The sequence below is a fragment of the Parastagonospora nodorum genome (assembly GCF_000146915.1).
Source record: "Parastagonospora nodorum SN15 chromosome Unknown scaffold_7, whole genome shotgun sequence".
Lineage (NCBI taxonomy): Eukaryota > Fungi > Ascomycota > Dothideomycetes > Pleosporales > Phaeosphaeriaceae > Parastagonospora > Parastagonospora nodorum.
This window is the reverse complement of record NW_001884555.1, coordinates 305,645-328,570: the sequence shown is the minus strand read 5'-3', so window position 1 is coordinate 328,570 and position 22,926 is coordinate 305,645. Positions and strand designations below refer to the sequence as shown.

Sequence of the window (22,926 nt, the reverse complement as noted above, 5' to 3'; positions counted from 1 at the left end):
AATCAATCTTGAAACCACCTTGTCGTAGCAAACTCACTTATTGTGTGCGCGCTATTACTTGTCTTACTCTTGAAAACTACTGAAGCCCCGCTTTGCATAGTGAGAGTCTCAGTCCTTCTCTCAAGCGAGGGGCAAGTAAGCAGCATTCACTGCTGCCACATTTTTTTATGTTACCACTAGTGCCCGCCAGCAGGAAAGCGGGGAACAAACGGTGCCAGCCTAGCTATATATATAGCTAGTGATCAAATCCATCGTCGTCTCTCACCAATGTCCCGACTCCTCCGACAGGAGGAACTCAAAATCATCAACCATGAACATCAATCTGTTCTTCCTAAGTGTCTTCTGTGCACTTGCTTATGGCTGCGTTCCCCCTTTCAACGACTTCCGCAACCTCCACAATGCGACACGTCTTTCGGTAGCTATCGCTGATTATAAGGCCGATCCTCAGCTAGGCTGGGCTACTCCTATCGGAGGACCCAATCACGCGATTCAAGCATGGCCTACAAATAAAGACAATCTAGTGTACATTCCCTTCTGCTACCTTTTCGATTATGTTAAGCAGAAGAATGCCCCAGTCTTCGAAAGAGCTTGGGATCTGTGGTTTCGAAAAATTGGCAAAGCCAGCAAAGTGGCTGGTCACCGCCTCGCCGGGTTTGAGGAGATGAAAGACGCCAATGGAAATTCTAGGTTCTGTTACTCGAGCTTTGAAAATGATGTCTGGAACCCTGATGTCCCAGAGGACGCACTCGTCATCGATTGGGACATCTTGAGTGCCACAAGTTGGTCATTTTGCGGTTATACGCCCAAGAATATGTGAGTATTAATCTGGCACATTGATAAAGAATGTGGATGTACGTACATAGCATACTGAAACTTCCACAGGCTTGATAAGCGTGGTAGACACCAAATGGTAATTGGTTGGGAATACACTCCACACTATGAACGTTTCAAAGTAGTTCCAACCATTGCCCATGAGATGGGACATATTTTTGGCCTTGCCCACGAACACCAACGTGCCGATCGTGAGCTTTCAAATTACGGGCTTGGCCTGACTGGGTTACTAAAACCAATCATAGGTGATCTTTACGTCAAATACCAATGCGAGAATCTATACGGCTACCAAATAGCGAAGAGCCAGCTTCCAAGCCAACCCGGCGTTACCATGGACATGCTTTGTAACGACGGAACGACTTGCCGAGAAGACCCCTGGTCTACGATTGGCATAAATTGCGCCTCTGACTACGCCACTGCACAGTACAAAGACACCCTCGTCCTCGGCAAAGATTATGACGTTAGTTCTATCATGCATTACTATTCAAGACAAGCTGGCAACTGGAGGCAAGGCGAGGCCGTGACCATACACAACTCCCCACTCATCAAATGGAAGAATGGCGGAAAGGATTTCACACCACCATCGGTAGTCAATGACGAGAATGCCGAGATAATTGACTTTAGATGGGGACGTGGACCGTCGGACGGCGATCTTGAAGGCATCAGAGCAATGTATCCGTGGATTGGATAAGGATGCTAGAAAGGCCATGGGACTCGAGTCACTTCTCAGAGGTTGTTGGATAAAACAGATGGGGGGAGCCATAGAGACGGATCATCAAAAATGAAAGAATTTCTTTTTGTCGGGAAATTCTGCATTGATATCTGCTAGCTCCAATTCGTAACACCGTACTGCTCGTCCAATATGCTATACAGTACTGAGGCCTCTTGTGTATCGAGCGCTAGAGTCCTCGGCTCGTTTACCGAAGGTGTCCACATCACTCAGCCAGCTCAACTCCATGCACACTAATCTGCGCCCTCACCCTTGCTCCACCGCCAACATCGAAGCTGTCCTCCTTTACCATGCCTGGTGCACCCACAACATCACCGAACGGCACTTCTACGCTCCCCGCCTCATTCTTCTTGTCCATCAACGCGATCCTGAAACTTGCTTGGCTGGCCAGTATGTCTGCTGTCACCGGGACTTGGAACGCCTGGTCGAAAGCTGGGTTGAAGATATCCATACCAGGTGTATATGTCTTGGTCATAGTCTGGAATTTACTTGCGCCCCAAGTAATCACAACGCTAGGGTTGAGGGCGTCGCGCTCGCCTTGAAGGTTCAGGGCGCTGGCGACGAGAATGGTGACGAGACCGACGATTTGGTCTTTCTCTGGGGAGTTCTGTGCGGATAGAGCTGATGCTTCAGCGACGAAGTGGGAGAATCGGGCGTGCACGATCAAGCGTGCGTCGGTGGGATCGCCCTGGTGTGTTAGTGTGATTTCCTTGGAGCCGCCGTTCAACAAAACTTCTTTGACAGAGGTGTGACCAAGACCAATGTCATCGTCGCCGGCGAGATCATCATCTTGGATGTCGAGTGAGATGGCCTGTTCAAAGTCTGAGACAAGGAAGTCGTGCGTCTCGTTCCAGACAGGCTCGTGGTTGTTCTTTTGCACTGAAGTACGCCATTCCTCGGACGCGCCCACGTTGACCTTAACGTAGCAATCTGGGACATCTTTAATGACCTTAGAGATGAGGCGCGAGACGCCGCTCTTTTTCTTTGGCGCTGCAATGCCAGTCGCTTTCTCAATTGTCAGGCGAAGAGTACCGAGGTGAGGTTGGTAGGTCTTGAAGTAGTCGTTGTTGGAATCGAGTTTGACAAGGAAACGGTTGGGAAGTACAGCCATGCCGGAGATTATGCCGAGAATGGTCTTGCGGACGGTCTTCTTGATCAAGAAACTGTCGGCAATGTTGGCGGCATCGGTGAAGTCAAGCTCAAGATATGGTGGATTGATGAATGATACCTGCGCGGCGCCGATCAAGGGAATGATGTTTGTCAAGGGACAGAGCAGAATGGAAAGTCTGCCTTTGAGGTGTACCTTTTCGATACCAATCTTAGGCACGCTGCTACCGTCAAGCTCGATGTCACAGACACCCTCCCAGTTCACGTCCATGTCTAATTTGATGCCCTGGGCAGTAGTCTTGTGCACATCCACATTTGTGAAAGTAAGCGGGACATGACCGAGATCTAGCTTGACAAACTTTAGGTTCTTCAAGGGTCCCGGAAGTGTTGAGTCGAGAATTGGTTCCACGATTTCCTTGATCATCTTCGCGCCGGCGACGCAGATGTTGGGCCATAGCTGCTCGACAAGATCATTCAACCAACCTAGAGGTATTTTCTGTAAGTAAGATTTGCTGCAAGCTGGTATATTAATCTTACCGGCTTGCTCGCCGCCTCCAGACGCGGTCAAGTGGTCGACGAGTGATGATGCCATGATGATTTTTTATCTAAGTCAAGTTTTTGGCCGACGTGTGTGTATGGGCTGGATGTCGTAGAGGCACCGATAGCTATGGTTATGTACTGGAATCGAACAGTCAAATATCATTCGACATTGAATGATTGCGGTTCCCGGTTTTCGTTTGGGGATGCCCTGTTTGTCTTGGCTGCAGTAGGTAGCCCTTTGACGTCACTACTAGCTCTCAAACGGCGGTGACACGCGCTACACATGGCCAATTCCATTACAACGCGTAGCGATGTTTCTCGAGCCTAATTCGTGAAAGACGATGCTGCTGAATGAGGGGTTGTGGATCCGTCACGAGATTCAGAACTAGTCTTCTTTGGTACGTAGCGCGGCGCTCGGTTGTTCCCCGTCGGCTCAGGATCATCTTCCTTAGCCTTGCACTCCATTCCTCCTTCATCTGTGTACTCCTGCAGCGACAACATCACTGCGGGACGCAGACCCGACGGCAATGCTTTATCAGTCGTAGAAGTTTTTACACTAAGGCTCTGATAGGCGTCTCCTTTACCATAAGATTGATGTTGGCCGCATCGTAAGCCTCCGCCTTCTAAAGTTCTCGACACTACCACTAACAATCGCAGTGTGTTATCTTCTGCATCTCTGGTCAGGTGCAACGACCGCATACCTTGATTGATATCATGTAAAATTCTCCCATTTTTGATCGCTTCGTTACGGGCATATCACATTCGTTGTCTTCGGACTTCGTCTGTGGGTTCAGCAATCGGATCTTTCTCCTTCATCTTTCGATGTATGGTTGCTGGACAAAGGCAATGCCCCAGATTGACGTTTTTTTGATATGGTGAACTTCAGTTGCTCTGCAACTGCAATTTGCCAAGTCTAAGGACGATGAGCCTATCTGGCGTTCTTACCCTGCCGCTGTATCCTCTTTGTTCCTGTCCTCTGGCAGTTGAGTATCGACGGGCGCACGGCAAGCAATGGGACTGACGTTTCGTTTCAACTCAAACATTCCTAGCAAATGCTCTATTTCTGCAGCTTCAGAACCAGATGTGTTTATCCAAAGATGTGTTGCGTGGCGTCCAACTTTGCGCTATCCTCACAGCAGGTACCAATCAAACCTCTGCCCACTACACAGGTATCGCACACAACGTCATGCGCCAATCCATGCCTCTTTGATCAGCCAAGGCAGCACTTACTCACAAACAGGCAACCATTACCGTATAAATTGGCAATGCGACGACTTGCCGGTCGGGTCCCTACAACCGTTTCTACCCATCATGTCGAGACCAGTGCTTCACACAAGGAAAGACTTTCTAAAAGACTACAGCTTCCCAACAGCCCCCGCGCGAGATTTTGAGCGCAATGGGATACCAGCAGCATTTGCATCCGGCCACCCTAGGCCTGAGAACTGGTTCAGCACCAATGAAGCCTTTGATTATGACCAATCCATGAAGCAGGACGGCCAATGTCTACACAGAAGTTATCACAGCGCGCTTAGCTCCGATCAAAAGCTTCTGGCGATTAGCTCTAATTGCGAACGCATCGTGATCTATGACGTTGCAACAAAGGAATTGCGAGCGGTACTTGAAGGGTCAGACCGAGTCGCATTCAAGCCTGTACAAAGCCCCGCACAAGGTAATGGTTACACATTGATAAGCAGTATTTCCGATCTCGAAGCGCGTGGGGCAGTCTCTAACAACAGGCTGATTCTCTGGGACCTCGATCAACATGGGCGGCTGCTCGACGAAGAAGAACCTATCGACACCGCAGACTTTGCTAGCCTAGCAATCAATGCTATCCTGCCGAAGCTCACCTCAGACCACGAATGGTCGAAAGACTTCGCTCAAGCTTCGAGCCTACACGCAGACTTCGAAAAGGCGCTGAGCCGCGCTGCCGCCGATCATCGTCGAAGACACCACACAATTCTTAGCAATGCCCAAATCGGAAGCTTCAGTTCCTCTCCATTCAGCGACGACGGTCGATTCCTCCTGTACCATGGCGAGAATGGCTCAACTCAACGCGGTATGAGGGACGGTGACAAGCTCCCTCACGTGGTTGTGTACGATGTCGATGCTGGGAAGGAAGTTCATCGCTTGTACGGACATACCGATGCAATCATGTGGTCAGCCATGAGCCCGGACCACCAGCTTGTGGCATCTGTTTCTTGGGACGGAACCATGCGCATGTACTCAACAGATACTGGGTACCTTCAATGGGTCACAGAGGATTCGGGCTCACAGAGTTGGGCGGGTGCCTTCACGCCAGACTCCAAACACGTTATTTGGAGTTCCAAGAGCGGCCGCACAATCAAGGTTCACGACGTTTCAGATGGCCGCGAAGTGTGTGCTTTAGCAGAAGAGCCAGATGATTGGTGCCGTCATTTCGCATGGAATACTACAGGCGATAAGGTTGCTTTTGCAGGAAGGAAGCATGCTTACGTCTGGTGTCCCTTCGATAGTCCTCATGGCACGATAGATCAGCACTTCGTGCTTGAAGAAGATAAGGATTGGCGATTATCGTCCATTTCATCAATCGGTTGGATGAAGGACGGCGAGATATTGGCTCTGGAGTTCTCTGACGGTACTAAGCTCATTTATAACACGCAAACCAACTCCAAGGAACTATTTGTCAAGCCCCAAGGAATGAACACTGCTTGGGTTGATCAAGGACTGTATGGCATATTGGGTGGTGGTCCAGAGCACCCAGACTTCTACCTCACTGTGGATGGCGATGGCAAGGTCAGGTATTGTCCCACCAGTGTTCCTGCAGGCCCTTCTTGGTGGGAGAAAGAGCCGGGAAAGAAGAAGCTTGTGGAGAGTGCGAAGAAAATGTATCCAGAGACCGGGAAATACGTCAAAGTTACGAAGGTGTCGCGCAAAGACGCTCCAAAGAACGACGATGAAGGCGTTTCTTGGGTGGACGAGGGTGCGGCGATTTGGACTGCTGAGTAATAATGGTTCTGGTACCATCTTTTGCGATAGCAACGCGCGGTAGCCTCTGGGTTTGCTGAATTTCTCAAGACGTGTGTATCTGCGAACGAGCAGGCTACACCCAGGCCTTTTGCGCGGCATTCGGCCCTGGAGTGCAAGCTGGATTGTGGTAGCATAGACGCGCAAGAACTGCTCAACTCCATTCATCTCATACAATGTGCTTGAGATGAGAACCATCATGTACAATTTCCACACTATGTGATTTTTACCCACTGGGGTCTGCGTCCACATACACATCGACTTCATTTAGGCTAATGTAGAGAAGAGCGCATGCTGCGGTACGGGGTTTTCTTCGCGGCATGCAAAGTGTCAAACGCTACAGCCACCTTACCGGAGCAAGATGACGCGAATCAGTAAGTATCGTCATCCGATGAACGGGAGTTTGGAATTGGATCATAAGTGTTGAGCCAGACAAACATGATCCTCCTGGTCTGCGCGATGGCGATTCGGTCCGGCAAACCGACTCCGAGCTGTCTCTGTTCCCCGATCAGGCTGAACCCCACACCGCCAGTCGCTTAGCCCCACGCTGTGCGGCTTATTGTGACTCGAAACATATATGAACCATGGAGTACGCATGGCTGTGCCGCGTCAACTGTTTGACATTATCTTTCTTTACTATCACGCCTTTATATTTGCCATTTACGAATCGAAAAGGGCCAGCTTGCCCTCGAACAAGTCAAAAGCGGCCATATTCAACGCTCAGTTGTCCACGCTGTAGTGTCTTCGAATCTCTCAACAATTACTTTGGCACTTGAGAGCGGAGTTGTAAGGGGCATTACTCCATTCAGTGTGTGCTTCGAAGTCGATCGCTGTCTCTATTTTAGCTGTCTCTCGGCACTAAAACACAGTAAGCATAGTTCATCTCTGCCAAGGCGGCACATACATCACCGCATAACCAACCAGCCTTCTACGGTATCATAGTTCACTATGTCTATTCCTTCAAGATCGAAGCTTGGCGTTGTGCGCCCTACAGAAAATGGCGAGCGATACGAGCTCACCGATCCAACTGCGATGCCCAAAGCGGGTGCCTTTTTGTGGAACACGAAGATGATGATACAAGTCACTTGCCGTGGATACGCCACAGCGTCCTTCATGCAACCAGAGCCAGCAAAGTATGCATATGCTCCCACCATTGAGGCGAAGACCTTCATGCAGCCAGAACAAAATTACTATGCGCACCATCCTGGACGTTTCGTGTATGTCAAAGACGAGGAGACAAACGAACTCTTCTCGGCGCCATATGAGCCAGTAAGAGCCAAGCTAGATCGCTACGAGTTCTCCGCTGGTAAGAGCGACATCAAATGGACAGTAGAGAAGCTCGGTGTTCGTGTCGAGATGGGCTTTTCGCTACCCATGCACGACGTTGCTGAACTATGGACCATCAAAGTCACAAATTTGACGGACCGGAGACGCAAGCTAAGCGTATACCCTTACTTTCCCATTGGCTACATGTCGTGGATGAACCAAGAAGCTGAGTGGAACGAGAAAGCAGGCGGCGTTGTCGGCAGCTGTGTCACCCCCTACCAAAAAGCGGAAGATTATCCGAAGATGAAATATTTGAAGGACAAAACATACTTCCTATGTGAAACGAGTCCGCTTGCCTGGGAAGCTAGGCAAAAGCGTTTCGAAGGCGAGGGAGGGTTGCACAACCCATCATCAATTCAGGGGCCACGATTGACGAACAGCGATGCACGCTACGAAACGCCAACGGCTGCTGTTCAATATAAGGTAGACCTCGAGCAGGACGAGAGCAAAGAGTATCGCTTCCTGTTCGGACCAGCCTATGACGAAGCAGAGATTCTGGAAATGCGTAAGAAGTATCTCAACAAAGCGGCCTTCGCACAAGCGACGAAAGAGTACGAGGCGTATATCCAAGGCGGAAGCGGGTGTCTGAAAATCGAAACCCCGGACCAGGCACTCGATAATATGATCAATGACTGGTTACCACGACAGCTATTCTACCATGGCGATGTGAACCGTCTAACGACAGATCCTCAGACGAGGAATTATCTCCAAGACAACATGGGAATGAGCTTCATCAATCCCGAGATTTGCCGCAAGGCTATCCTAACATCAGTCGGGCAGCAAGAAAGAAATGGATCAATGCCAGATGGTATCCTCTTGGCCGAAGGCGCGGTACTAAAGTACATCAACCAGATCCCGCATACAGACCATTGCGTTTGGCTTCCTATTGCTCTGGAAATATACCTGGGCGAGACCGGCGACTACGCACTTCTGGACGAAACCGTGACGAGCATGTACGGTGACACATTCACCGTTTTCGAACGATTCAGCCGCGCCATGGACTGGCTTCTGTCGAGCAACGCACGAGATGATCGTGGTCTGAGCTACATTGCACAGGGTGACTGGTGTGACCCAATGAATATGGTGGGCCCAAAGGGTGTGGGTGTATCCGGATGGTTGACCGTCGCAACCGCATATGCTGTAAATCTGTGGGCCGATGTTTGCGAGCAAGTCGGCAAAACTATAATTGCAAGCAACTACCGATCTGGTGCCGACGCTGTCAACCAGTCCGCAAACGAGCACCTCTGGGATGGCGAATGGTACTCTCGTGGTATCACCGACGATGGTGTGAAATTTGGCATCAAAGAAGATACGGAGGGACGAATCTGGCTGAACCCGCAATCGTGGAGTATCCTGGGCGGCGCTGCATCGACAGAAAAGATCCAGACACTGCTACCGCAAGTTGACCAGCAACTTGACACTCCATATGGTGTTGTCATGTTCGCGCCTCCATTCACGGGTATGCGCGAAGACGTAGGTCGCGTAACGCAAAAGTATCCTGGCCAAGGCGAAAACGGATCCGTGTACAACCATGCTGCCGCGTTCTACGCATGGGCATTGTACGGTATAGACGAAGTTGATCGCGCATACTCCACTCTTCGCAAGATGATTGCGGGACCTGACGAAGAAGATCTGCTTCGCCGTGGTCAACTTCCAATCTTCATCCCTAACTACTACCGTGGAGGTCATGGTATCAAGAACCTCGATCGCACAGCTGGACGCTCAAGTCAGCTTTTCAACACGGGTACTATTTCGTGGGTGTACAGGTGCTTCATAGAAGGACTGTGTGGTTTGAGAGGTGTCAAAGAAGGATTGAAAATAGACCCAAAGTTACCAAGTCACTGGAACGAGATGAAGGCAACGAGGTTATTTAGAGGCGCAACGTTCGAGGTTGAAATCAAGCGTCATAATGTTCAAAACGTGGAGGTCATTCTTGATGGAAAAAGGATTGACGGCAACGTCATCAACAGTGTTAGAAGCGGAAAGACGTACAAGGTGGAAGTCAAGGTGCCGCAAGCGAAGCAGTAGACTCCATTTTATATACGGTAGCTTAATGTTCTGATATGGACGGAAGTCGAAGTACCTTCGCAAGAACTGTAGCCATCTCTTCTGCGCTGTTCCCTTCAGTCGATTTGCTTCTCCACGCAACGATGCCATCTGGCCTCACGAGAACAGCTCCCTCGTCTCCTACTCCTGATAGATGTCTCCATTTGCTATCCAAATCTTCCCAATCATCATTGTCAATTGCGACAATATCAACCATGGCGCTCTTTACATCTTTCCACGCCGTAGGGTTTGCCGTGAAGAGGACGAAATTGTTTAGCGCTAGAAGATCGCGCGTAGAGACAATACGGTCGCCTTTGCGTAGCCACATATGAGGAAGATGATGTCCGGGTATAGTCGAAGGGCAGTACTTTCCGGTATTCAGATTCCCATGCTCGTCCAATTGACCATCATGCAGATTGTCCTGACCCTCGTTGTAGATATCAGCGGTAGGATAAAACCAGCCAACCTCCGCACCTGGTGCCTTGAACTCGGTGTCGAGAATCGATTGCGCCTTCTGAACATCCGAATGCATCTGGTTATGGCCTGGGTGACTCTTATCAAAAAGGACCTCGACCGCCTTTATGTTCTCCGCCACCGATGTGTTTTTGCTAATGCCCAACACCTTATCTATTATCATATTGTGACTTTGCAAGTTTACGAGACTCGATTTTGCCGCTCTTTCTCCGATTGGACGGCGTTCATCATCGTAGGTATTGAGTAGGTCACCAGTCCCAAGTTTACCTTCGAGCATCAGGGCCAGCTTCCACACTAGATTGTTGGCATCCTGGACCCCGGTGTTCAAACCAAGTGCACCCCAAGGCGGTACACGGTGCGCGGCATCTCCGACTAAAAAGATACGGCCTTGCTTACTCCGATACCGTTCCGCCGAGATGGCGTTCACGAACCAATGGCTCAAACTCAGAACTTCGACTTGCAAATCTGGGATGTTGATGCTTCTCTTCAGGCGTGCAATCATTGCTGCATCGTCGAACTTTTTAGGGTCGTCGGGGAGGATGCCACAGGCAAACATCCATTCTTCCGTCTCTGGCTTGTTGGGATATGGACCAAGATGGTACATGTAGCCAGTCCCGATACTGCCACCCATCTCTGGATTGATGAACCAGGTTATGAATGCTTGTGGTTCGGGGTGCTGCGCGGCAATTGGCGCTCGGATGTGTGCGGTTACCATGTCGACAATGTCCTTCTCTCCGTGTAATTCAATCCCAAGTTTGTCGCTCACCAATCTCCCGCCATCGGCTGCGATAACATAGGAAGCTTTGACAGTATCAATAGCTCTTGAGCAATCTTTATACTCGACTCTTAATTCCACGTGGTTCTCCTTTTCCACGAGGTCGGTGACTTCGGCACCAAACTTGACACCATCAGGGTTTAGCTCTTTTGCTCGTCGAGCGAGAATAGGCTCGAGACGTATTTGCGGCAACATAGCATATCTACTTGGGCTTGCTGCCTCGTATTCGTCGGCGTACGCTCCCCCACCCCAGGCGTCGCGAGACACAATCTTCCGACCAGTTGGTCCCAGTGACGTAAACCAAGCGGTCTTGGAACATGTGTTTTGAGGAGCTGAGTTGGCGTTAACCTCCTCTTCCACTCCCATCTGGCGAAAGATTTCGCCGGTCCTTTGGTTTATGCCACATGCTTTTGGGTGAATCGAGGTGCCGGGATGTCGTTCGAAGAGGACATGTGGGATGTTGCGAAGAGATAACAAGATCGAAGCTGAAAGTCCGACTGGACCTCCTCCGACTATAACGACAGGATGTGTCTTTGAGGCTGACATATCGACTTTTGGACCTAAGTGAACTAAGTCAAGCAAGCCGTGGTGTGGACAGAGAAGATTTATAACTTCGTCTCCCCACATAGCCAGGAACTGGCGTCGACACCAGATATGGCCCGTGTCATCCTACTTCGTACAACAATACGTGAGCGCCTTCTACTCATCTTTGCTACAGGTGGGCTAACAAGCAGGTACCACAGACAGCCTATGAGAGTCTAGCGGCACAAAATCGGGTCTTTGACTCGCCAACCTCCCCCCACAAAAGCCGGGCCGCACCACCAGCCCCACGATACATCCACGCACGTCGTACATCAACCACACCGTACATAAGTTAATATTTTCCTGCGAAAGTGCAACAGATGGAACCTTCGGCAATCTGACACTAGATTTGAAAGTTTGAAAGATCAATTGACATAACAAGATCAGATATATCGATGTCGACTTTCAGGCACTGGTACTGGCGAAGAAACTCATACTCCCGTGCCCCGTCTATGTATCTGATCACTCAGAAAGCAAACTACACACCATCCCGTCCTTGCATCAATCGTGCATAGACCCAGCTTCCGCCGTTAGTTGTTCTAGTGCGTTGTCGTACGAATCTTCGTACTTGATGTGTTAAATAACATGTCCGATGAGATCAAGTGACGAAGGGTTCGGCTACAAATGGCAGATTTCATGGAAGTTCTAGGTATAGAGCGTAAAATAGTTTGAATAGCACTGTTAGAGGATTGGAATGTGAAAGAAATTGGCTACATGTCTACGAGTTGTGGCTAACCTTTATCAGTATACGAAAAAGGGAGAAGACCAGGACTTGATGGTATAACGCATGAGACACAGTTATGATGGTCTTCATGCAAAACCTTTAGCTGCATTTTAAAATCCTTGGTAGTTCTCCAGCCCTGCGCTGTGAGCTTCAGGCGATGACACTGAATGTCAGTTGCAAAGCTTGATCGGCTGCTTCTCGTCGATTTCGGCAAGGTTTGAGCGACCACGAAGCATGGCTTGCATGAAAGATGTGACAAGCTCAGTTTGATGCAAGATCAGAAGCGTTCTCGTCGCGTCAACACAGCCACTGATCCTCGTATGCCGCACTGCACAGAAACCAACAACTGCACGCGAACCTCCGTCTCGGCAAACGCCATAAATAGCTGTGATTCGATCGCGATTAAAATTTTATGGGCATGTCGATGAGAGAAGCGGGCTGAACGTTTCAACAGGCTGCCGTTGCCAAGTTTCTCTAAGCGACCTGCACGCCATCTCCTTCCAAAGATTGCGCTTTCCTCCTGCACGACACTATTACCACATCTTAATGCAAGACACATGATCTGCGCAACACTACACCTGGTTGCCCAGAAACCTCTTGACCACATTCTGTCCATATAGGTTGGTTCAAAAGAACCTTATTTTTCTGCATCCCAGAAGTCGGCTTCAGCCAGACCAGTGGCGTGTCAAGCGCCTCTCGATATACGAGCCTGCATTAGGGCACGGCTTTAGCCGAGATGGCATTGTTCAACATATATTTTGATTGCAATAAAGAGGTTGAGTGGTATCAAACCCTGATCAAGTGTTAGCACGTCGGATTGAGTTTTTGAGTCGCACACGTTGCGATGGGCGAAGACAAAGCGCGATGTTGACGTGTCATACACTGCGGTGTAGTAGACATTCCCGTGCGCCCCGAGCCGTCGATCCCAGATGTCAAATCGACCTTAATACGAATATAGGCAAAACATGTCCTTGGCTCACGGCGATCTGGACCTCGAGACTGGCCCGCCTGAACGACTGACTCCCAGCCAGAAACCGGGAACTCGTTCAATGCATGCACCCCGCAATATACCACTCTCGCGAACGAACAGCTCATCCGGTAAAAGACATGCATCCCTTGAATCCATCACCCAGATCATCCCAAGTCTAGTTTAGCATGTATCAAGCATTTCCCGCTGCTCGATACACTTATTAGCATCACGCGACCCCTAAGAATTCCAAGTCTTGTTCTCACGATCCGCTCGCATCAGATCTTGCAGTATCGACAAAGATGTCTGCCTTTCCCCAGGTTCCTCCTGAAGTGATCGCTTCCTTGGCGAAGGATAACAAGTCTCCTCTCATCATTGGTCTCGTTGCCGGTTCGACTGGTCTTGGGTTCATTTGCGTGGTGCTTCGCTTCTTCTCGCGCATCAAGCTTGTTGGCATTGTCGGGCTGGAAGATTACTTTATTGCGCTTTCCATGGTATGAAGAAGACTTGAGCGGAAGTCAGGAGACATTACTTACGCCTGGTCAAGGTCTTCGGTATTTGCTCATCTGCGTGCTTGATCCAAGGTGCAAGATATGGCAACGGAAGACATCTGATCAACGTCCCCATGGAGAACGCGTTTTATATCCTCAAAGTACGTCTTCAAGAGGAATTCTAACAAGTCTTAAGCTCACGTATACAGTACCTATTCTTCAGCATCATCGCTTACCATGTTGCTTTGACTTTGACCAAGTTCTCAATTTTGCTACAGTACAGGCGCATTTTCACTCTGAAGGGCTCGAGAAAGCCTATCTACATTGTCATGGGCATATGCGCAGCCACCGGGACGACTGCTGTCTTGACAGCAGTCTTTACTTGTGTGCCGGTGAATGCTTACTGGAATATGGGCTTGAAGCCTTTTGCGAAGTGTGTTAACCAGGACGCGTAAGTTTGCTTGATCATATTGCAAGCCGATGTGCGCTCACTCACAATTATAGCATGTACCATGCTAACGCTGCACTAAACATCACCACCGACTTGCTGGTCGCTGCACTTCCTGTGCGTCAATTGTGGAGGCTCCAGATCGCCATGAGACAGAAGATCGCTCTTCTGATCATTCTGACGCTTGGCTGGTTGTACGTTCACATCCCCAAGAACTCATCGCAACAAAGCAGCTAATCAGTGTACAGCGTCGTCATCATCTCCATCATCCGCCTCTACTTCCTCATCCTCGTCGCCAAACATCCTACCGATCAGACATGGTACAGCGGCCCAGCAGCATACTGGTCCGCCCTTGAAGTCAATCTCGCAATTGTCTGCGCCTCAACACCCGCTTTAAAACCACTAGTTGTAAAGATCATGCCAATATTCGGCACGCGCTTTGGAACATCCAAGAGATCACACGACCCGTCGCACTCGACGCAGAATTCGCGAAGCAATGGCTTCCAGCGCCTGAAGGGCAAAAATAGCCAATCAACGATGAATGAGGAGATTGCGATTGCCGCGCTACCAAATGCGTACAGACACGGTGAAGCGTGGAAAGAGATTCACGTTACGAGGGACTTTGAACAAAGAAGCGTGAATGAGAGGAGGCTGAGTGATGATAGTCAGAAGGATTTGTACAACGGCTTTCCGAAGCCGATGGAACGGCGGTAATGAATTCCATATTTTTGGACTGTTTCGTCGTAGTAGTAGTAGCTGTACCATGTTGTTACGGCGCGCAAAATCGAAACATCTGCTGAATTGAACATTGTCCATGAACGCGACTGAGATTGGACGCATGAAAGCGATGCGTATCGCTTCACAGGGCAGTCAAGGAAATGCATTGTGAGATAGATCACTCACACCATCCATTGTGAAGCAGCAACGACAACCCTCTGGCGTCGAATAAACTTCTCCTGTAATCTCCCCCTCGTATAGGGTATCAATACTTCAAGCATAGCCGTCCACAACATTCGCCCAGGATCCGACGACAACTCCGCCCTTCCAGCCCTACAACTCAATTAGCGAACTGGCTTTTCGAGTTCTTTCGCGATGCCCCCCCTCACCTCCTCATTCCCCTTTTTTAAACTGTCCAACCTCGACACCGAAGACACATCTTCCGTCCGCCCCTCCGACTCTACCGAAGCCGAAGAGAAGATGTGGACGGATACCGAACTGATGGATGATGCGCGGCCAGGCCGACGAGGTAATACAGATGATCAGCGTTGGAAGTACTCGGCGCCAACAAAGGCCAAGGAGAAGGACGTGGACGAGGGTGAGTATCTTCCCCATCCGCTCGATGAGGCGGAGGATAACGAAGACGGCAGGTTGCATGTTGTGAAGTCTTGGTATCATGTGCCTGCGGATGGAGTGAAGGCTGTTGGTTGGTTTAAGAGCCGTGACAGTGCTTCAAAGGGCGCAGAAAAGGACGGTAGTAGTCGACTTTGAAGGCATTTCCGCGTGACGAATACTAAGCAAACTTGGCGAACCGTATGGTTGTTTGTTAAGTGACAGAAATGAAGTCTCACAATGCCAGTATGTGTGTGAGAAGAACGTATAATTTACTTGATTCATTAATTACCAATACTTTTCATAATTCACTACCTAGAATAATGCCATCTACAAGTTACTCCCAAGTTCTGCGCATTCCTTCACAGAGCCACAGCATATTTCACCTTCGCCACCCATAATCTTCACGCTCGTCACACCTCTGTCCCTTACTACATCCACAACCACAACTCACACGCAACCATGCAATCCAAAATCTTCCATATGGCACCACCACTAACCTCACAATGCCCCGAAGAGCTAGACACATCGCGCGTCGAACCTAGCCCAAGCGAAGGCAGCCAATCAGACTGGGTCGAAGTAGCGGATCGAGAATGGAGCGACGAGGCGCTGTTGGACGATGCGAGGCCCGGATGGCAGAAATGGGCGAAGTCAGATGGTGCTATAATAGAGCAGGAGGAAAAGAGGAAAAAGCCTGTAAGCGGAGATGGTCGCGAGTGTCATTGTAAGGCGACACGTTGGAAGTTGTTATTGAGTGGGTCTGCAAAAGATCTCGAGATGCGCCCATGCTCAATTCGAAGTCTCGAGATGGCTGCGCGCAAGTAGTTTTGATACCAATTTCCAGAGAAATAAGTTCCATTAAATTCCAAACAAAAAGTTGTAAGTAATGACGGTCCAGCACTTGGCAACGTCAGATGTAGCCTCCCGAGACTCTCGGCCAGCAAGCAAGTCTATCGATATGGTATAAAGCAAGAACTGAAAGCGTACAACGCTCGCGAGATTGCCATGAGAAGTAAAGAGAATGAAACCGAAATGGACGCCAGACAATGCAACATCGCTCCCAAACGTGATCAACAAACCACCAGCAGAAAAAAAAGGGAAAGAAGAGAAATGGAGAAGTTGGTAGACACGCTCAAATAGCGTTCATCTTACCCATCTCAAGCCCGACATCTTCGGTCTTGACACGCTCGCCATCTGGACCTCGTCGACCACCACCTACAAGACCCCATATGCTGATGCCAGCAACAGTCCATGCAAAGATGAGGAAGGGAATCATGATGGCGCGTCCGGCAACCTCGACAGAACACTGCCTGGCGTAGTCAGTCCGTGCCATACCGACGCCGGGCTCGTCCTTGAGCTCACAAGACCAGGACTCGAGATCGAAAGTGCCGATGTTGTACCGGAAGTAGTTGTCGTTCGGATTGTTGGGAGTAGGGTCGTTCATGATAGATGTTCGGAATTTGACGTAGCCGTCGCGGAAGCGCGAGGATGACTTGTGGGTGACAAAGATGGAAACAAGAGCAAAGAGAACGAGAACACTGTTGAGGATGTGAAGGAACATGATGTTGCGTCGGAATGCCCACGCTTGCGTCTAAAGGATAGTTAGCCGTACTGTAAACTGTGGCTCAAGGCGCGGAGCGGAGTGGTTCTTGCATACCCGTTTTCCTTCTTTCCAGTCCACAGCAACGAAGCCCAGATGCGCGACGGCTGAGAAGATACTCATCAGAGCAGCAACAAGCGCAATTTTAGCAGGTGTTAGGAACAACATCCTAGGTAGAGCAGCCATAACAATCTTAGGTCCAGGACTTCCATCGTCTTCCGTGGTCTCGAACATGAACCCTGTTTCAATATTCGTATCAAGAAAGGTGTAGGTAACAGCCTTGAGAGAGATAACGGGTATCGTGATTGCAACAAGAAGCGAGAGGGAGATAGCGAACAGTATGCGGGACCTTCGGTGGTGTGGACAGCCACTTGGAAGTGGTTGATTGAACATTGGTACAGGTGCAGGCTTTTTGTGTGGCTTTAGAATCGATTTCACCTTGACGGCAACCGGCGGCAGCTTGAAGTCGACCTTCTTCATGATGGTGATCCTCCTCTTAATTTTCCAATAATTATGCCAAGTATAGAAGTGACAGACCTCTGTCAGTCAAACGAGTGTATGTCACTTTGCTCTGCGAAGGTATGTTGAGGTGTGATCGAAATCGGTAGCAAAGTTGCTGCCCTGGGGCAATGAGAGTAAAGTGTTGGAATCGGAAATCAGGGCTGAGTTCCCGCGACACAATACAGTACATATTGCCGTGTCACTCGCCTGAAAGTACCGCATAGATTTTGCGGGCCAGGATGTCCACTGGTTTCGTGATCGCCCATAGGCGCATCATGGCTGATCCAAGTCTCAGCTGTCAATGCTGTTTTCACGGTGTAGGGCTGTGGGTTCGGGTTTGACCCTGCAATGCTTGAACGGTTCTGTCGTATACCGACGCTTTTGGTAAATAATCAATGCTCTTACTGGGTATCAAACGGTGGCTTCTATGAAAGAGTGGGTGACGGGATGACGCGAGACGTGTGAGGTTTGAGATGCGCGACGTGCACGACCCACACGATGCACCTATCAGTCCTCGTTGCGTCGCAATAAAATGCCTTGCTAAGCAGAGAAATAATGCTTGGGATGCGCGCGAGGATATTTGGAGGCGTTGTGAAGCGCGCGGACTCGATAACGGCAGTGCATATCGACAGATCGTCAGATCAGTACGGAGGCGCCCAGTGCTGTCACGTGCGCTTAGTGTATAGGTCGTCGCAGACAGCCCTGAGTCCAAGGACGATTTGAACCTTCAGTGGCATACCGGCATATCAGAGAAGAGTCGCAGGTGGAGGACTATCGCCGAGGAGTCGCAAGTTGATGTGCCATTGCCGCAAATCAGACTTCAGCGGTGACTTTTGTGTAGCTCACGAGTCCAAACAAAAAGCATTTGTCGGGGGAAACAACTGTTCTGGCATTCGGAACAATGTGGTCGTACGCCACCACCAGTCTTCCCAGGTAGACCTCGCGGCGATTATGCTGTCATGTCACGTCACGTCAAGTCACGTCAAGTCACCTCGTTTCAATCGAGTCAATGGCACGAAGAACCACCTTCTGGAAGACGCCGTTAATGTTGGTTTCATGGTAATTGGCCGAATTACAGCCAGATCCATGTGAGGATATGCTAGACAGCACATTGTTTGTGCATGTCATGAATGGCGATGGTGAGTGCAAGACGCCGGCGCTCTTTCTTGAGACAATGGACGATCGCAGAGGTGGTCGACGTAGCGCCATTGTGGATGTCAAGATTTTGATGAGTGAGGCGAAATCATGGGGATTCGCAAGTGGTGAAGTGGCGTTGAGAAAGTGTGTGGCTGTGGTTGGGAGACAAAGTTGTTTGCTGTCGGTGATGTCAGATGTGTGCTTGAGAGACGCTAGAGTTTGGGCAAGTCGCGATAGCGCGGCGCGTCTTCACCACTCCACACCAGAAGATTGCATCACCGCCCAAAATGGTGTTTACGTCCATGAACACACAGGTGCGCGTGCCGCAGCCACCGCCAGTGCCAGCAGCCGTCGTAAACCCCACGGTAGTGACTCCTGCTGGGCCACATCCCGAGGAGATAGACGAGGCTTTTGCTAGCAGTCACGAGCTACGAAAGCGCGTACATGCTGCGATTGGTATGGAGATTGACGCAAATGCCACGTGACAATGCTGATCGTGCAAAGACGAGCACCCGACCCAGACGTCACTCTTCCGCGACATATCGACCTTCATCCTGGGCCAAGCCTCACAGCCATCCGCCGAGCCAGCAGCGAAGAAGCGCAAGCTCGAAGAGAAGACCACATCGCAAAGCGCCCCAGCAGCGCCGGGAGGCAGCTTAGTCAGTAGCGCAACGAAAGCATGGCGGACATATCCAGGAGTCAGCTTCTCGATTCCGCAGCGCAAGAAGTTCACCCTGGAGCTCCTGGACAAGAAGGACGGTGGCATTCGAGCCATAGGCGCCAGCGGCAATGTCGAGTTCAGCATAGCCTGGAAAGACGTCGACCAGGTCTTCTGCCTGCCAATACCCGAGAAGGCGAAGAAGCAGCATAACTTTGTTGTCATACCTGTGCATGGCGACGGCATCAACCCTCTCCCAGAACACCTGCAAGGCGCCGCACCAGAGCCTATCATTTGGACCTTCGAGGAGGCAACGGGCAAGAACATCGTCGAGGGCGAAGACCCTGGACCAGGGCCGATGGCTGAGGCCATACACCATTGCCTTATACAAGCAGGTACGGGCAAGCAGGTCATCTTTCCCGACGCCGAAGAGTTCGCCAGCGCCACGCCTGAGAGCCATCGCAAGGGCGACAAGGCATACCACGTCAAGGCACACAGAGGGAGCAAAGAGGGTGCGTTATTCCACATTGCCCTATTCTAGCATCCACTAACTTCTACAGGCTACTTGTTCTTCACTTCTGTCGGCATCCTGTATGGCTACAAGAAGCCGCTCGCCTACTTCGACTTCGCCTCCGTAAACAGCATAGCATACGCTGCCGTCCTGCGCAATACCTTCAATCTCGTCATCACCACACAGACACAGGAGATCGAGTTTGGCATGCTCGACCAGGCCGACTATGCAGGCATCAACGACTACGTACAGAAGCATGGCCTGCAAGACGCCAGCTTAGCAGCTGCACGCCGCGCCAAGAAGCTCAACGTCAACAAGCCCAAGGACAAGAGCAACGGCACTGCACCTCCCGATGCAGACGACGCCGAGGAGGAAGAGGGCGAGCTACAAAAGGCCGAGCGAGAGCTACAAGATCAGGAGGACGAGGAAGAGGAGGACTACGATCCGGGCAGCGAGGGCGAGAGCGAAGGCTCAGGGTCTGACAGCGAAGACGAGGATGGCGGGGGCGGCTATGACGAGGGTGATGGCGATGAGGTGGAAGCTGACGACGATGAGATGGAAGAATAGGCCATAATCGCTGAACATTTTGCTATATCATTGCACACATCTAGATATAATACCCTAAACATCATGTTGATGCCTGCCTTCCTACTCTCGCCAAGACCATCATATTGCTTGCAGCTGATGGCAACTTCCTCACACAACATGCACATATCCTCCGTTATGATAACGCATGCATCAGCTTCGCTCTCTCACATTATCCCGCCTTACATGCATGCCCACCCTGCAACGTCTTCGCTCTGCTCCCACAACCTGAAACACCACCTCCAATGTCATAGCATTTACCCGCCCGCAGGCGCAAACACAACCCGCGACGTCTGTCTGATCCTGTGAGCATCGATAATCTCCCAAATATGGGGGAGGAGGATAGCATGACCCGAATGTCTGGGTTCTGAGTGCGCTTTGGTACTTGGTTCTTTTATCGGTGCCAATGCTGACTGTACCGTGTGGTCGCATGATCCTGCGTTGGATGATGTTGGACGGCGGAACAAAGATAGGAAGAGGGACATGGAAAAGAGTGCTTAAAATGTTGACAGTGCATAGTGAGATGTGTTATAGCAACCTAATCCAGTATCGATTCTGTCAATGTTGCGTGGAACTACAATACATCCCGACCTGCTTCACGTCCAAAATACATTACTACAATCCCAATATAACAGGCAAGCACCCACACTTGATATCACCGTACTTTGACTTCGTTTGCTTTGCCGATATGAGCGCCTCAACCCCGCGTAGAAGTTGCCACCACTGTCGAAGTAACAACCATCATGATGAAAGTATTTCCCGGCTATAGTGAGCAACAGGAACAAGAAATGTAATTTATAGTCCAATATGGATATCTTTGTTTCTTGATCCGTTACATCGAAGAGCTCGCAGCAAAATGTGACGTGCGCCCGTCCTGAGGAGGCTCCAAGCGTACCCTACCTCACACATACTCCCCCTCCACACCAGCCCAACAGTCTCTTTGAATCTTGAATATTCTCGTTGAGAAGCCCTGCTCTTAAGATTTGCGGATCAATCGTCGGGGCCGGGTAACTAGTTCCCGTTCTTCGACTACGGATCACGCACCCGGCTGCGGCTCTCCAAGCTAAGATTGTCGCGCAGATTAACTCGTAGGGGTTGCAGAATATGAGCAGTAAAAAGTGGACAGATATCAGAGGGTGCTATCACCGTGTCCGTCGGCTGACTGGAATGCTAAAGAAACATCGAATCTGGGAAAGCTTCGGCTCCACACCGCAAGCTCGCGCAACACAAGTCTGTGGCGGAACATGGAGGTATATCCGCCTTTTCCGAGTTTATCACCAAGCGTTGCATCTCCATAGGGTATGCGGAAAAACTCCATATTACAATAGGTCACCAGATGGCAAGTGCGGAATCAGTAATTTTTTTCCCTTTGTGCGAACCATGCTTTGTCGTGAACCAGATTTACGCTATACTCGAATTCTTGTTCTCAACAACAGACCAGTTGCGTGCCATTTCGTAAGGTATGGTGGAACACGTAGATCGATCATGGTTGCGTGTTACTCATACCACAGCATCACAAGTGTAGCTTAGAAATATAATACCTGTACATATGTTGGTGCGCACTACCGCGTTAGTTAATCTTGAAGCTGCACGAAAGAGAGTAAACTGTATTGAAGATACCTGTTTTAGTTGATATGGTCGGAGAATATGAGCTCCTCCGTGTCGACTCTGTTGGGATCTATACCAGACCTTTTGCTCAGCTTCATCCTGTCGATCTTAGTCTCCACGCGCCAAGCCATCAGCCTTATGAGCAGCGCTATGCACCAAAAGGAATACGCGAAACGCCGTGCATTTAATGATGCGATGAGGCGTGTTACTGGAATAGGAAAAGAGTGGGCGGATAAGGTGTTGAGGATCGAGGACCTATTGGTGTATTGTACGTGTATAGATTGGTATTGGACTAGGCGGCGGTGTTGGATGATAGGAGTTAGAGGTTGCGACGGGTTGCAAATTCGCCATAGGGCAAGAGTAAATGGAGTGTTGCTGCTTCCCTTCGAACTCAACGGAGACAAACACCGATATAGAATTCGACGCTTTCTCAAGACAACTGCGTGTCCAAGACGTCAATCTCATCCTACTACCTATCGCTCCCAATTAAACCATTTCTACTGATATTCAAGACTCACAAAACCGAATGAACACGGCCTTAATTATCCTAATCTCCGTCTTCGCCGTCATCATCTCAATCCTAAGCGTCCAGGTCCCGCGCTACATTGAACATCTCGAACGGCAGAAATTCGAGTACGAGGATGCAGCGACGCCACGACCGATGACCGACGGCACGACCACGCCTCCACGTCCAAGTAACTAGAAGTTCACTCGCAAGCCGTGGGACCCGCCCTTCCCCGGGTCTTCCAAAAGCGCGGGAAAACGAAGGCAGACAGAGTATCTGATCTTACCTCCAATCTCACCGAAGACCCTTGACCTGCCGCAAGATGGTGCGAGTGAGACGAAAGCCAAGCGTCAAGAAGAAATGGCAAAAGAAAAGAAGAGCGCAGAGCAAACGATAGAATCGCAGCACGAAAAACACAGGCAGAGACTGAATGGAAGCTGGCATATCA

The 22,926-nt window shown here is 50.1% G+C and overlaps 11 protein-coding genes across 11 annotated transcripts; 7 read left to right on the top strand and 4 right to left on the bottom strand.

The window, feature by feature from the left end:
- Positions 1–310: 310 nt before the first annotated feature.
- SNOG_04911 (hypothetical protein) lies at positions 311–1,522 on the top strand (the record flags this gene model as incomplete). The annotated part of the gene is made up of 3 exons (XM_001795272.1): positions 311–813; positions 883–1,022; positions 1,077–1,522. The coding sequence occupies 3 exons, from the start codon at positions 311–313 to the stop codon at positions 1,520–1,522; spliced, it is 1,089 nt and encodes a 362-aa protein (XP_001795324.1).
- Positions 1,523–1,766: 244 nt separating this feature from the next.
- On the bottom strand, positions 1,767–3,260 carry SNOG_04910 (hypothetical protein; the record flags this gene model as incomplete). The annotated part of the gene is made up of 2 exons (XM_001795271.1): positions 1,767–3,151; positions 3,206–3,260. 2 exons carry the CDS (start codon positions 3,258–3,260, stop codon positions 1,767–1,769), a joined length of 1,440 nt encoding a protein of 479 aa, XP_001795323.1.
- Positions 3,261–4,519: 1,259 nt separating this feature from the next.
- On the top strand, positions 4,520–6,193 carry SNOG_04909 (hypothetical protein; the record flags this gene model as incomplete). The annotated part of the gene is made up of 1 exon (XM_001795270.1): positions 4,520–6,193. The coding sequence occupies one exon, from the start codon at positions 4,520–4,522 to the stop codon at positions 6,191–6,193; it is 1,674 nt and encodes a 557-aa protein (XP_001795322.1).
- A 966-nt stretch (positions 6,194–7,159) lies between these two features.
- On the top strand, positions 7,160–9,565 carry SNOG_04908 (hypothetical protein; the record flags this gene model as incomplete). Its single annotated transcript, XM_001795269.1, has 1 exon — positions 7,160–9,565. One exon carries the CDS (start codon positions 7,160–7,162, stop codon positions 9,563–9,565), a length of 2,406 nt encoding a protein of 801 aa, XP_001795321.1.
- Positions 9,566–9,587: 22 nt separating this feature from the next.
- SNOG_04907 (hypothetical protein) lies at positions 9,588–11,378 on the bottom strand (the record flags this gene model as incomplete). The annotated part of the gene is made up of 2 exons (XM_001795268.1): positions 9,588–10,210; positions 10,325–11,378. 2 exons carry the CDS (start codon positions 11,376–11,378, stop codon positions 9,588–9,590), a joined length of 1,677 nt encoding a protein of 558 aa, XP_001795320.1.
- Positions 11,379–13,407: 2,029 nt separating this feature from the next.
- On the top strand, positions 13,408–14,842 carry SNOG_04906 (hypothetical protein; the record flags this gene model as incomplete). Its single annotated transcript, XM_001795267.1, has 5 exons — positions 13,408–13,599; positions 13,653–13,757; positions 13,806–14,047; positions 14,101–14,238; positions 14,293–14,842. 5 exons carry the CDS (start codon positions 13,408–13,410, stop codon positions 14,756–14,758), a joined length of 1,143 nt encoding a protein of 380 aa, XP_001795319.1. The 3' UTR covers positions 14,759–14,842.
- Positions 14,843–15,136: 294 nt separating this feature from the next.
- SNOG_04905 (hypothetical protein) lies at positions 15,137–16,198 on the top strand (the record flags this gene model as incomplete). The annotated part of the gene is made up of 2 exons (XM_001795266.1): positions 15,137–15,515; positions 15,711–16,198. The coding sequence occupies 2 exons, from the start codon at positions 15,137–15,139 to the stop codon at positions 16,196–16,198; spliced, it is 867 nt and encodes a 288-aa protein (XP_001795318.1).
- Positions 16,199–16,505: 307 nt separating this feature from the next.
- On the bottom strand, positions 16,506–17,453 carry SNOG_04904 (hypothetical protein; the record flags this gene model as incomplete). The annotated part of the gene is made up of 2 exons (XM_001795265.1): positions 16,506–16,964; positions 17,031–17,453. The coding sequence occupies 2 exons, from the start codon at positions 17,451–17,453 to the stop codon at positions 16,506–16,508; spliced, it is 882 nt and encodes a 293-aa protein (XP_001795317.1).
- Positions 17,454–18,287: 834 nt separating this feature from the next.
- Positions 18,288–18,683, bottom strand: SNOG_04903 (hypothetical protein; the record flags this gene model as incomplete). The annotated part of the gene is made up of 2 exons (XM_001795264.1): positions 18,288–18,428; positions 18,501–18,683. The coding sequence occupies 2 exons, from the start codon at positions 18,681–18,683 to the stop codon at positions 18,288–18,290; spliced, it is 324 nt and encodes a 107-aa protein (XP_001795316.1).
- Positions 18,684–18,898: 215 nt separating this feature from the next.
- SNOG_04902 (hypothetical protein) lies at positions 18,899–20,347 on the top strand (the record flags this gene model as incomplete). The annotated part of the gene is made up of 3 exons (XM_001795263.1): positions 18,899–19,051; positions 19,133–19,781; positions 19,830–20,347. The coding sequence occupies 3 exons, from the start codon at positions 18,899–18,901 to the stop codon at positions 20,345–20,347; spliced, it is 1,320 nt and encodes a 439-aa protein (XP_001795315.1).
- Positions 20,348–22,012: 1,665 nt separating this feature from the next.
- Positions 22,013–22,676, top strand: SNOG_04901 (hypothetical protein; the record flags this gene model as incomplete). Its single annotated transcript, XM_001795262.1, has 2 exons — positions 22,013–22,241; positions 22,486–22,676. 2 exons carry the CDS (start codon positions 22,013–22,015, stop codon positions 22,674–22,676), a joined length of 420 nt encoding a protein of 139 aa, XP_001795314.1.
- Positions 22,677–22,926: the final 250 nt, after the last annotated feature.